The sequence below is a fragment of the Pogona vitticeps genome, chromosome 2, assembly GCF_051106095.1.
Source record: "Pogona vitticeps strain Pit_001003342236 chromosome 2, PviZW2.1, whole genome shotgun sequence".
NCBI lineage: Eukaryota > Metazoa > Chordata > Lepidosauria > Squamata > Agamidae > Pogona > Pogona vitticeps.
Genome location: NC_135784.1, coordinates 62,645,905 through 62,659,117, shown reverse-complemented (window position 1 = coordinate 62,659,117; position 13,213 = coordinate 62,645,905). Strand labels below are relative to the sequence as shown.

The window sequence follows — 13,213 nt, the reverse complement described above, 5'->3', positions numbered from 1 at the left end:
TTCTGGGTTTCTTGGTTGTCATTGTTTTCAACTGATGACTATTTAATTAGAAGGTAATTTTCAGAAGATCAGAGGAGAATTTTAAGTATTGGCCTTTGTGGAGTCCTATTAGCAGGAGAAAAAGACATTTTCCGTCCTTCTCCTGGCAACGTTATATTCCAGTAACTCTGCGCTTTTACACCATTTAACTCCTAGAGGTCAGGTGTGCAGTACATTTCCTTGTTTTTCTCCTTGTTCATTTATGTTACCCTTAGAATAATATGTGTGCTTATCAGGAGTAGATGGATATTGCAAATTGTACAGATTACAATTCTGCAGCTACCCATCTGGAATAAGATGTAATAAAATAGAGTAACAGGAAGCAAAACTGGTCTGCGTAAAGCAGTGACAAGCTCACCTAGTATTATATTCTTAACAAGGACTCTTTCACTTATTTTTGTGAGGTCAGAAAGAAATGCAGAAGTCCTAGCACTAAACAGAGGTAGGTAAGAGAAATACTTTGTTGCATCATGCTGATCCTTGTAAAGGGGTAGGGATTTTCCTTGTCTTTCTTGTGTGTATGTTTGGAGCTGAGCTCTTTACTGCCATTTAGGAACAGGTCTTTAATTAGTGTGTGTTTGTCTGTGTGTTCTGTGCTATCTAGTCGGAACTGAGTTGTAGCAACCTTAACAGGGTTTTCAAGATAAATGAGATATTTAAGGAATGGTTTTACCAGTTCCACTTCCAGAGTAAGTTTCCATGGCTGAGCAGAGATTTGAACCCTGTTCTCAGAGTCGTATTTACTTTATCCACTACACCACATTGAGAATGCCTTTTAGCTTGTGGGTACTGGTAATGCAGTGAAACAGCATTTATGCCACCTGCTTGATGACTTCTAGTGTAATTCTCTTTTGTGCTCTCTAAGTTAATAACTACATTCATCTCTCTCAGATTTTTGCAGCCAAAATCCTCAACTTAGTCATGCCAAACCTTTCCCTGGGATCTGTTGACCCAAATGTTATTTCACGGGATAGAAAAGAGGTAAGTACTTTTATTACCACACTGCCTATACTTATTACCCTAATTGCACTTTCTCAAGAATTTGCTTCTGAGTTTGACTGAACGAACCATGGGTAGCAAGTTCTTAGTACAAATGAATGAAATGCCTTTGGACAGAGCAGAGCACATCTATATACAGGAAGAAGGAATCTCATATTGCAGCTGGCATGAAATGACTACCTCCACATATGTTTTGCATCAGTGGTCCCTGGCTCCGCAGGAAGCCACTCTCCAAACCTGCAAAGGTATACCAGCTCATGCCATTGTGAAGTAGGTTGTTATTACAATAAGAATCTTTTTGGTTATTCTGGAGGCTGATGATGAGGGGGAAGGGAGGGAGAAGAAATCCTGGAGGGGCCACAAAAAGGCTTGGCGACTGCTTACACCCCCAGGGTTACACATTGCTGATTCCAAGTGCACAACTAAGAGTGAAGAATGTCAGGCTCTGTGACTGAATCCACCCCCCCTAGGTTTGTCCAGCAGTCCGGCCCCGCCCCCCTTATCCATGACGCCATCATTTAGCAGTTTCCCCCGCTTTTGTAACAAGGTTCGTTCCATTCTAAAAAGCAAGGTTGAAATGCTTTTCCTAAGTTTTAATAATCCTAGGATCTTTAAGCTATAATAATTTTGGTCACATCTACTGCTGGAATGAACCCCCTCAAATTTCTCTGAAACTGAATATGGACTTTGGACTGAAAGACATTTCCCACCCTTGACACAGACTCTTGTTAAAGAGTCTTTAGGCAATGGATTTGGCTGGAAGAGACCCATACCTTGCTAGAAGAGCCTCTTGGCAATCAAGTTAGGCCAGATGAACCAATAGATTAAATTCCCTGGAAGACCACTTTCTGTTCATCCAGCATCTCTCATCCCTTGAGTCCAGATGTGCCATGAATCTTGCACTAATACACATGGCTGAAAAAACTGTGGAAAAGGTGCTACTCTGCTATGTATATATAGATATAGAATAATGGAGTTGGAAGGGGTCTGTCAGACCTTTGAGTCCAACCCCCTGCTCAGTGCCTGTGTAACTTTCCCTTGAACGCCTTCAGTGTTGGAGGGCTCCCCATCTCCTGAGGTAATTGGTTCATTCTGTATTAACCCTGTTTTCAACCAGAAAAGGCTTCAAAAACTCATTAATTATGTCTCTAATGCTAATCAATTAGCTTCAGTCTTGGACTTACCAATTTTATTTATTTATTTGTTTGTTTGTTTGTTTGTTTGTTTGTTTGTTTGTTTATTTATTTATTTATTTATACCCCGGCCCTCTAGACCATGTCTACTCGGGGCGGCTTACAACATAAAAATCAATATAAAATATATATAATCATTAAAAATACAGTTATTATATTAATTGAAACAATTAATTTAAGAAAAAAAATTACCAAGGTGGGTAAGATAAGGAAAGAAGAAATAAAAAGACTTAGCTGACTGGAGGGAAGGCCAGCCTAAATAGCCAAGTTTTTAATTGTCTTTTAAAAACACCCAGCGAGGGTGCCAACTGAATTTCTGTTGGGAGGGCGTTCCACAGCCGAGGGGCCACTGCCGAGAAGGCCCAGTTTCTAGTTTTTTTTCTTCCTAAAACACACAAGACACAGAGAAAGGGTTTGGAGGAATGTTGCTGTTACTGGATAACGTCAGACATCATAAATACTGACTGAGTAACTTGAATAACTATAATTCTCTTGTTGATGCTTGGGTATCTTCTGAAATACAAACTGTGAAATGTTTAGGTAGTTTGGCAGGAATCGTCATTCCTCAATTCCTCAGTATTGTGGGTGCTCAAAACCTGTAACTTATCAGATCATCCCAGGAACAACATGGCAATTTATTTATTGTCCACCTAGAATGGGTTAAAAGCCTGTTCCAACTTTAGGGTTTATTTTTGTACCAGTGTGACTAACAGCATAGGCAGCTTCCAAGCAAAAATGTCCAGGGTAGATTTAATTTACATCAAAACAATGATTCGAATTTAAAAATCAGATTTTTACTATCAGTTAAAAATAATTTTAACTTAAATCAATTTGATTTTTAAAAAACCATTTCCACCCTGATATACAATGGGAATTGATCCCCGTATGTAGCAGAATTCTTCAATGTGGCCTCTGTATGTCCCTCCCAGATGGGTTTGTGTACATATAGAGCTTCTATTGAAAGGTTCCAAGTCCAAGCCTTTTTTTGTAGGAAATCTTATCCTTTTTCTTCTATGCATTTCCAAAGGATATGTTTCTCACTTTTCCAGTGAGTTCCTTTCCAGGTGCTGTAAAGACAAGATTGATCAGATTGTTTTCCCTAATTCTTATTTGAGGGATAGAACTTTAGCTGAGAGAATTTCACTTCTTTTTACAGAGCTCCATTTAATTTTCTTCTCATTGTCTTTGTCCACTATTTTATTCATTGTTTCTTGGTCTCTTCATCATGCAAATTTGTTGAAGTAAATTTCCCCACTTTCCCCTATACTTCGTTTATCAAGGAGAGGGACATGTAGACAATGTCTGAGCATGCCATAAAAGATTTTCTAGACAAGCCAGATGGAATCACTTCTTGGACCCCATAGCACTTCTGCAGGAAAAAGTTGCTACAGGTCTCAAATTCTGCCTAAAGTTAGCGCAATCTTCAACTATTAATTCCACTAGAATATTTTCCAGGGATTATTTCTTTCTATCATAACTTCTTCAGAAAAAAATTCAGGTTTGATGGTGGCTGCACTGCCAGCTCTTTCACCAGCTCTGGTGCTGGTGGATGCCACTGCTAGAGTTACACTGCACATACAACTATGGAAGATATAGTGATGACTGGACATAGGATATTTGTTCAATGACTCTTGGTCCCCTGGCTTAGAAAAACAGAAGTAGTGAAAGAGAAATTCTTCAACATTTCAAGAATCCAAAAGGAAGAACTTAAAGGATGAGTTCTCATCCTTATCACCATCAGAATTAGTTTCTGTGCCACCCAGTGTTTTATGGTACTCAGATGCCTCCACTTCTGCCATTCCCCTTGTTCTTCCAGCAGGCATTCACTGGACCTCTCTCCAGGAGCTGCTCCTGAACTACTTAGGAGTTAAACTTTGGGCTTCTCCCTTATACACCTTCATATACCAGAAATGCCAAGCGGTTAAAAATACTGCTGTGTCTAATGAAACAAAATTTCTCCTGAAACAAGAACTGCGAAAAGTCTAGTTTGGTGGAAGAAATCTACAGCACCTTCATTCAAAATCTACAGAACACAAGTTCAGATTGTGCTGTGAACAAGCGCTATTTACATACTGAATATATTCATCTGCCAGACCAATTTTGACTCTCTATAAATAACATTGGGATGTCCTCCAAGAATGTCCTGACTTGTTTGTGTGTTCATAGCAGTTTAGTTTCGCAAAGCAGGAGCTGAAATGTAAATGGTAGATTTGAGACATTTTGTGTAATTTTACCCCTTGTTTGTTGAATCCTATATATCAGTGTTCAGAAATCAGGATCAGAAATCGTGGCCAGCAGAGGTGGTGGTGAAGGCTTCTGGGAGTTGTAGTCCAAGAACATCTGGAGGCCCAAGGTTGAGGACCACTGCTATATATCACTCCAAATGTGTTACAGATGTAGTTCTGAAAGAGAGCAAAGCTGCTGATGAATACCTTATCTTTATCTGCTATGTCTAATAGTGCTGCCCTTGCTTTAGCTAGGCATCGTTCAGTCAGCTGCATGACTACAGTATATGACTTATTTGAGGGCCTTCTCTTCCTTGACTTTAATCCATCTTCTGCTGACCTGCTGAAGCACTACTGGCACCATATTGTGGTGCACAGCTTCAACTGTGTCAAACTGCACATAGCTGACTCAGAAGATCTGGGCAAGCATTACAGTGCAGTTTGGAATTCACAACCAAGTCTCCATCCCACACTGGTGTGTGTGTGTGTGTGTGTGTGTGTGAAGGAAGGAAGGAATCACTGAAAAGCTGATTACACTAAACCTGAGAGTGGACATACTAAGCCAGAAAAGGATCCGTATGTCCATATATCCCTTCTTCATTTTGAAGGATGATTGTAAACAATATGCTTACCCCATGGAATCAAAGTAGCGAATAGCTCCCAGTGGTGTCACATATTAGATATTATCATTTTAATTTATTGTACTACATAATCACTTTTTAACTATAAACACCCATCCATATGTTTAATCTCACCACTTCGAACTTTAAAGCAATTAGAACATGATGCAGGATTGTCATGGAATATATGTCAGCCCTTGCATGAGTAATTACATAATGCTAGGGGTCATGCAGACTCGAGAACCAGCTACACCTACATGTACATCATTGTCAATTATACCTGCCTTTGTATTTAAAAAACACATAAAACCAGTATATTAATATATTAGGCTGCCCACTTCTTTGTATTTACTTTGAGAACTAGAAATAGGAAATGTTATGAAAACACTTTCCAGATAGCTATGGCACCAGTGGTTACTATGGGCTGAATAAAAAAAACCCTTTATCCTGTTTTCCAGCATTAGAGGCAAAACACAAATACCAGCTTTTGTGGGACGGCTGTTGAACATTCAGTTCAGAACATCCTATACGTTCTGTATTCTATAACATCAGTGTTACATACAGCACTGATGTTACCTGTCTGTCATGGGTTGGAGGGAAAGTTCCATCCTATGGGGAGTGGAAGGCGGGACATCAGGAGGAGGGGCTGTACTGTATATATATGTGAAGCCTGTGTGGAGAAGCAGCAGAGAAGCTGGAGAAGAGCTGAGAGAAGAAGCTTGAGTGGGAGTCTGTGTGTCAGACAGGGTACTACTGTGTGTCAGTCAGTACCAGCCTGATAGGTTCAGGTGTCTGTAGGGTTAGCCAGAACTGATAGGTTCAGGGTCTGTGCTTTAGTTAAATGCGTTCTGTGTGAACCAAACTAGTGTATGTATGATTGAGACTAAGCCACGTTACTGTATCTTATTCATTTGATCATTTTATTTTCCCTGTGTGTTATGTAAATAAACCTTGTTCTTTTATTTGTTAAAAATCCATCCCTGGTCTGTGTGACTTCTTATAGGGAATGGTTGGTGGCAGCTTAGTGAAAGTGTGGCATCCTCCAGTAGGTCTGGGTTTGTCACATTGATTGGTGTCCAGCGTGTGGGATACGACTGGTCCAGTTGTCCAGTGGTCCAGCAAAGCCTTGGCAAGTGTGCCCAGAGCAAGGGGGGTCTAGTCAGGGACAATCTGAGGGCGCGTAGGTAATCTTCTAGGCGTACCTCACGGGGAGGTGCGCTAGTGGAAGAACGTGCCAACTGGGGAGACTAGATTAGGGAGCTCTGAGGCAACCTGTTTTGGCGGGAAAAAGCTGAGGCAAAACTGTGTAAAGTAGCAGTGATCTAGCCTGTCTGCTGAGAGGCCTAGCAGAGGGGGGTGGACTCTGGCTGGCTACAGTTGCAAGTTAGTGCTGAAGAACAGCAGCAATCTATAGAAAGCTGGTTCTGAGGCAAAAGAAAAAAAAAGTGGTCGCTTTATTTTGAGGCTTGACTTTTGAAAGCAGCCTGTTCTGGGGGGGGGATTATGCCCTTGACTCGAAGCCAAATGGCAGAAATGGGTGAAGTGAAAGACCCCCAGGTAGACCAAGGTTCTGAGGATGAATTTGGCTCAGTGCAGGGTGACAGCACGGGAGAACAGAACCCAGAACTCAGGAAAATGCTCATAGCCCAACAGCGTGAACTGAGGATGAGGCAATTTGAAGTGGAGGAAAGATTAGAGAGAGAAAAAATGCAGGAAAGGGAAAGGCAAAGACAATTTGAAATAGAGAAAATGGAGAAAGAAGAAAGATTAGAGAGAGAGAGAATGGAAATGGCGAGGGAGAGAGAGAAAATTGCTCTGGAAAAAGAAAGGATGGCGTTTGAGTTGAGAAAATTGGAACTGATGAATCAGAACAATAATAACAATAGGGATTCTGAGGGAGGCCAATTGTCTAAAACTGACCTGAAGAAATTCCCTGTATACCACAAGGGAGATTGCCCTGAGGTGTTCTTTTCCCTAGTGGAGAGAGCGTTTGTGGACTTCTCAGTAAGGGAAACTGAGAAGATGACCATTATGCGATCTTTAATCAGTGGCAGCCTGGCAGAAGTCTATGCAGAGATGCCAGAGGAGCTGCTAAAAGATTTCGCTGAGTTTAAAAAACTGGTGTTTGCCAGACATGGGATAAATGCGGAACAGCTGAGGCAAAGATTCAGGTCCCTCACAAAGAAACCAGAGCAGACTTTTACCCAAGTGGGGGCCCAACTGGTGAGGCTGCTAGAGAAATGGCTATCTCAGGAGGGAACAGAGACCTTCCAGCAGCTCAAAGACTTGATAGCGCTGGAACAGTTCTATTCAGTCCTGCATGGGGAACTGAAGTTCCAGGTGAGGGAAAGGAAACTGAAATCTGTGGCGGAGGCGGCCGAGATCGCAGATTTCATTTCCCAAATAAGAAAGCCCTTAGGTGCTGAGGGGAAATCGATAGGTAAACCCAAAGAAACCTACAGCAAGTACTCTCAGGGACCAGGAAGAAACCAGCAAGGGGGAGGGACCCATGGTGAAGGGAAGCCCTCAGACACGAAACCAAGACCTCAGATTTTGGAGGGAAAACCAAAACAAGATGAGAAAGACTCAAAATACACCAGAAAATGTTATTTCTGTCAAGGAAAGGGCCATCTAATCTCAGAGTGTGAGAAATTAAAGCAGTTAAAAGGAAATGTGCCTCATGATTCGAGTGGAACCAAGCCAAAAGCTGTGTTCTGTGTCCAGAAAGAGCAAAGCTCCTTGTCACTGAGGGAGCCTGTTGCCATGGCTACTCAATCTGGAACAGTTACATCTGCTGATCAGGCTGAGGAAAATGGTCCTCTTGTGGAGGTCAGGCACTGCTTACTTGTGAGAACAGATTCACAGTTGTTTGAAACAGCAGGGGTGGACGTAGGAATACTTGACCATCAGTATCGGGGGTTAAGGGATACTTGTTCCCAGGTGACCCTGTGCCATCCAGATATTATTCCTAGGGAGTATATAATCCCGAATGAGAGCATAAAGGTGGCAGGGATTGAGGGACAGGTGATCTCACTGCCAGTAGCGGAGGTACCTGTGAGCTTTCAAGGCTGGAGGGGAGTTTGGCGGCTAGCGATTTCATCGACTCTGCCAGCAGCCGTGCTCGTGGGAAATGACCTGGCTGAACATGTGAAACGGGTGCTAGTGATTACACGCTCACAAGCCACCACGGGGACAGTTCAGGGGGGTACTGATGAGCCCGAGACGGAAGCAGAGGGGAGTTCCGAGGCTGTGGTGGAAACCTTAACCACAGACAGCCGATTTGGCCAAGAGCAAAAGGCGGACGCCACTCTCCAAAAGTGTTTTGAACAGGTGACAGACGCCCAGCTAACACCTGAAACCCCAGTGAGATTCCTAGAGAAAAAGGGGATTTTATATAGAGAGACCCTGAGGAATATCTCAAAAGGGGGAGATGGGATCAGAAGTCAGCTAGTGGTACCTGAAAAGTATCGCCCCATGATCTTACAAAGGGGGCACTCTGACATGTTTGCTGCGCACTTAGGGGTGAACAAGACACAGCAGAGAATCACACAGAATTTTTACTGGCCTGACATAGGGAAGCAGATCAGGGAGTTCTGTAAAAAATGTGATGTGTGTCAGCGGCAGGGGAATAATCGTGACAGGACCAAAGCAAAGTTGTGCCCTTTGCCTGTGATTGACACTCCGTTCAAATGCATAGGGGTGGATATTGTGGGACCTTTGCCCAAGGCCACAAAGAGGGGGAACAGGTTCATTCTCACCATTGTGGACCATGCCACGAGGTACCCTGAAGCCATACCCTTGTCTAACATTGAAACTAACACAGTGGCAGATGCCTTGGTGGGGTATATGTCCAGGATGGGATTTGCCTCTGAAATAATCACAGATTTGGGCGCATCGTTCACATCGAAGCTCATGAAACGGTTATGGCAAATCTGTGGAATTAAACACAAGGAAACCACTGCCTATCACCCTGAAAGTAATGGGTTAACTGAGAAGTTCAATGAGACTCTAATGCGCATGATTAGGGCTTACTTGGCAGAGAATCCAAACAATTGGGACCAGAAGCTGCAATCCCTTTTGTTTGCTTATCGATCAGTGCCACAAGCCAGTACCGGGTTCAGTCCGTTTGAACTTTTATTTGGGAGAAGGGTGAAAGGGCCCCTTGATTTGATCAAACAAAATTGGGAGCAGATCACCCAGGATGACCCACAAGACGTTGTGACATATATAGACTCTTTAAGGAATGACCTAAAGAGAAACCTAGAGCTAGCAGCAGAGACCCTGCAAGCTCACAAGGTCAGAAAGAAAGCTTGGGATGACCAGGAAGGCAGGGAGAGGCACTTTGACCCAGGGGAGGGAGTGCTTTGGCCTAGGCCCTGCAGAGAGAACAAACTGCAGCTGGGTAGCCCAGAAATAAAATACTTGGGTCACATAGTAGAGGGAGGAGTGATCAAACCCCTAGAGGCCAAGATAGAAGCAGTTCGTGATTGGCCTAGACCCAACACCAAGAAAAAGGTCAAATCATTTCTTGGGTTGGTGGGCTACTACAGAAAGTTCATCCCGAGGTTTAGCGAGATTGCGGCTCCGCTGACCGATCTGACGAGGAAGAAGACTGATGACCGCATCCCGTGGACCAGCGACTGTGAGGAGGCGTTCCAGAGGTTGAAGGAGGCCCTCATCAACTATCCAGTGCTGCGTGCTCCAGACTTCGACCGGGAGTTCATCATCTACACCGATGCGTCTAACAGCGGGGTAGGAGCAGTTCTTTGCCAGGAGGATGAAAATGGTGACCAGCATCCAGTGTCCTACCTGAGTAGGAAACTCCAGAAAGGCGAGAGACATTTGGCAACCGTGGAGAAGGAGTGCCTGGCCATAGTCTACGCGATCCAGAAGGCCAAGCCTTACATCTGGGGAAGACATTTTATTCTGTGCACTGACCATTCACCACTGCAATGGTTAAAGACAATGAAAACCCACAATAGCAAACTTATGAGGTGGGCTTTAAACCTGCAAGACTATGACTTTGAAGTGAAGGTGGTCAGAGGGTCAGTGAACTGTGTTGCTGACGCCTTGTCAAGAAGACCCGAAGAATGAAGACGGCGAAAGAAACATGGACTATGTATATATTTTGATGACAAAAAGTCAAATGTGTCTGTTTATTAAACATGTTGGTTTGTATGAATAAAGGTAACTTGATGTATTGTAAATGGTAAATGTTTAACTTAGAGTGTAAGTATAAGTAAGTATGATATTGAATGTATAACTGGTTTTGTATGTTTTGGATTCAGGTTGTTTTTTTGGTGAAAAGCACCTTAGCTTTCCCCCTACAAAACAACTTATAAAGAGGGGAGGTGTTACATACAGCACTGATGTTACCTGTCTGTCATGGGTTGGAGGGAAAGTTCCATCCTATGGGGAGTGGAAGGCGGGACATCAGGAGGAGGGGCTGTACTGTATATATATGTGAAGCCTGTGTGGAGAAGCAGCAGAGAAGCTGGAGAAGAGCTGAGAGAAGAAGCTTGAGTGGGAGTCTGTGTGTCAGACAGGGTACTACTGTGTGTCAGTCAGTACCAACCTGATAGGTTCAGGTGTCTGTAGGGTTAGCCAGAACTGATAGGTTCAGGGTCTGTGCTTTAGTTAAATGCGTTCTGTGTGAACCAAACTAGTGTATGTATGATTGAGACTAAGCCACGTTACTGTATCTTATTCATTTGATCATTTTATTTTCCCTGTGTGTTATGTAAATAAACCTTGTTCTTTTATTTGTTAAAAATCCATCCCTGGTCTGTGTGACTTCTTATAGGGAATGGTTGGTGGCAGCTTAGTGAAAGTGTGGCATCCTCCAGTAGGTCTGGGTTTGTCACAATCAGTTCCCAGAATTCTCTAAGAAGAAAGGTCTTCTTAAAACATAGAACAGTTGCTACTTCCTTTGGGTGGCGGTTCTTCAAGAGGCACCCTTTATAGAGGGCACCAAGCCTACAACTCCCAGGAGGCATCTTTTCCTGTTTTATACATTAACAGAAGGAAATAAGGCCCAGGATAGCCATGCACCCTTAGAGATAGGCCCTGGTCCAGGTGATGGAAATATAGATGGCCATAAGTGTGAACAATCAGAATTCTCCCTGGGGAATTCTTGGAGAACTCTGGGAGTTGGAATCAGTAAAAAAGAAAGAATAGCACATCCCTATTGGATGCCTGCAGGTCAAGCTTTTGACGCATTAAGTGTTTATGGTACAATAGAATAGATGTAAAAGTATATAGTATGTGCTGTTGAGACATGGAAGGAGCCTCCCTGGAGACTGTGAAAACTGTGAACACCTTTGCGTGTCCTTTAGGCAAAGACAGGATCCTTTTGGCTGATCTTTCTACTCGCGAAGCACCATTGGACTGCTTCTGACTGTAGTAATGACTTGACTTAGAGTAACCCTAATAGGGATTACAATTTATGTGAGATATTTAAGGAGTAGTTTTCTCAGTACCACCCCTCCCCCAATGAATTTCCATAGCTGAGCAGGGATTGGAACCCATATCTCCTCATCTGTGTCCACTTCACCAGACTGGATCTCAGATATAGAATAGCTATATTTTAACAAAAGGTGAAACAGTAAAAAAAATCTCTGAGGTACAGCTATTCCTGATATAAATTTTGGACAAACAACAGCGGCAGTGCTGTGAGAGCTGGTAGAAGCTGCAAGACTAGTTGCAGCCTTGAGAATTCCTGGTTGAAATCATGCCTGGGGATAATAATAGTGACCTGTATTACACCATTGTTTGTGAGAGATAATGTGTGAGAAACACTATGAGAAGTCTGAAGTTCTCTATAAGCTCTACGTCTAAGACTTATCATTAGCAATTCTAGGCCAAGAAGACATATAATCCTAGGGAGGTATTATCACTCCCAGAGGAAAACACAAAGGAGGATTCAGAGATATAAAAAGAAATCAGGGAAGCATCGAAATAGAAAATATGGTAATAGGGTACTTTAAACCAGCATGAATTCATGTATATTTTTTTGGTCATTACTGAGGTGATGAGTAGCCCGAAGAAACATGCAACGGTCATTGTGGAGTCTTTGTTTTGAGTGCCAGCTCACTATGCTGCTGCTGTGAAATTACTGTACTAGGAAACAGACTACAAATAAAACAGATATCACCAGCTACTTGGCTTTTAGAACTGGTTATGTTGTTGTTGTTGCTTTTTGCTGGATTCACAGGGCCACCAACTACAGTCTGTTATAATAAAGGCAAATTGTTAGAATTCTGAGCCCAGAGTTGGTTGGTTTTTTTCTCCATCTAAGTGTCAGGAATGGAGTCCACACAAAAAAGCCCCACTCCTTGTTATCCTGTGGTTTCTTCTTTTTAGCAGTATATATAATTTGGAAGGCAGTGTCTGGTTCTGGTTCTGGTTTTTTTTTCCTGGGATTTCCTTTTGTCTCCTGAGCACATGGCCTGGGGGTGGGGCCTAGGGGTGGGACTTCCTGCTTTATAAGAGCGTTTCCCAGGACCCAGGACCCTTTTCCCTAGGAAGCTGGGCTGAGGGCGAAGGCCAGGTCTGTTTGCATGGATGCCATGCTGAGTTTTTTTTTTTCCTGGGATTTCCTTTTGTCTCCTGAGCACATGGGCTGGGGGTGGGGCCTAGGGGTGAGACTTCCTGCTTTATAAGAGCGTTTCCCAGGACCCAGGACCCTTTTCCCTAGGAAGCTGGGCTGAGGGCGAAGGCCAGGTCTGTTTGCATGGATGCCATGCTGAGTTTTTTTTTTTTCCTGGGATTTCCTTTTGTCTCCTGAGCACATGGCCTGGGGATGGGGCCTAGGGGTGGGACTTCCTGCTTTATAAGAGCGTTTCCCAGGACCCAGGACCCTTTTCCCTAGGAGGCTGGGCTGAGGGCGAAGGCCAGGTCTGTTTGCATGGATGCCATGCTGAGTTTTTTTTTTCCTGGGATTTCCTTTTGTCTCCTGAGCACATGGCCTGGGGGTGGGGCCTAGGGGTGGGACTTCCTGCTTTATAAGAGCGTTTCCCAGGACCCAGGACCCTTTTCCCTAGGAAGCTGGGCTGAGGGCGAAGGCCAGGTCTGTTTGCATGGATGCCATGCTGAGTTTTTTTTTTTCCTGGGATTTCCTTTTGTCTCCTGAGCACAT

The 13,213-nt window shown here is 43.4% G+C and overlaps 1 protein-coding gene across 8 annotated transcripts in view; it reads left to right on the top strand.

Moving 5' to 3' along the window:
* Positions 1 to 13,213, top strand: part of MGLL (monoglyceride lipase) — a 282,792-nt gene that overhangs the window by 255,926 nt on the left and 13,653 nt on the right. For all 8 annotated transcript variants that reach the window (XM_072989545.2, XM_078385255.1, XM_072989547.2 and 5 more), the window contains one exon: positions 931 to 1,020. In XM_072989545.2, coding sequence (XP_072845646.2) covers positions 931 to 1,020 — 90 coding nt within the window. The remainder of the gene's footprint in view (positions 1 to 930; positions 1,021 to 13,213) is intronic.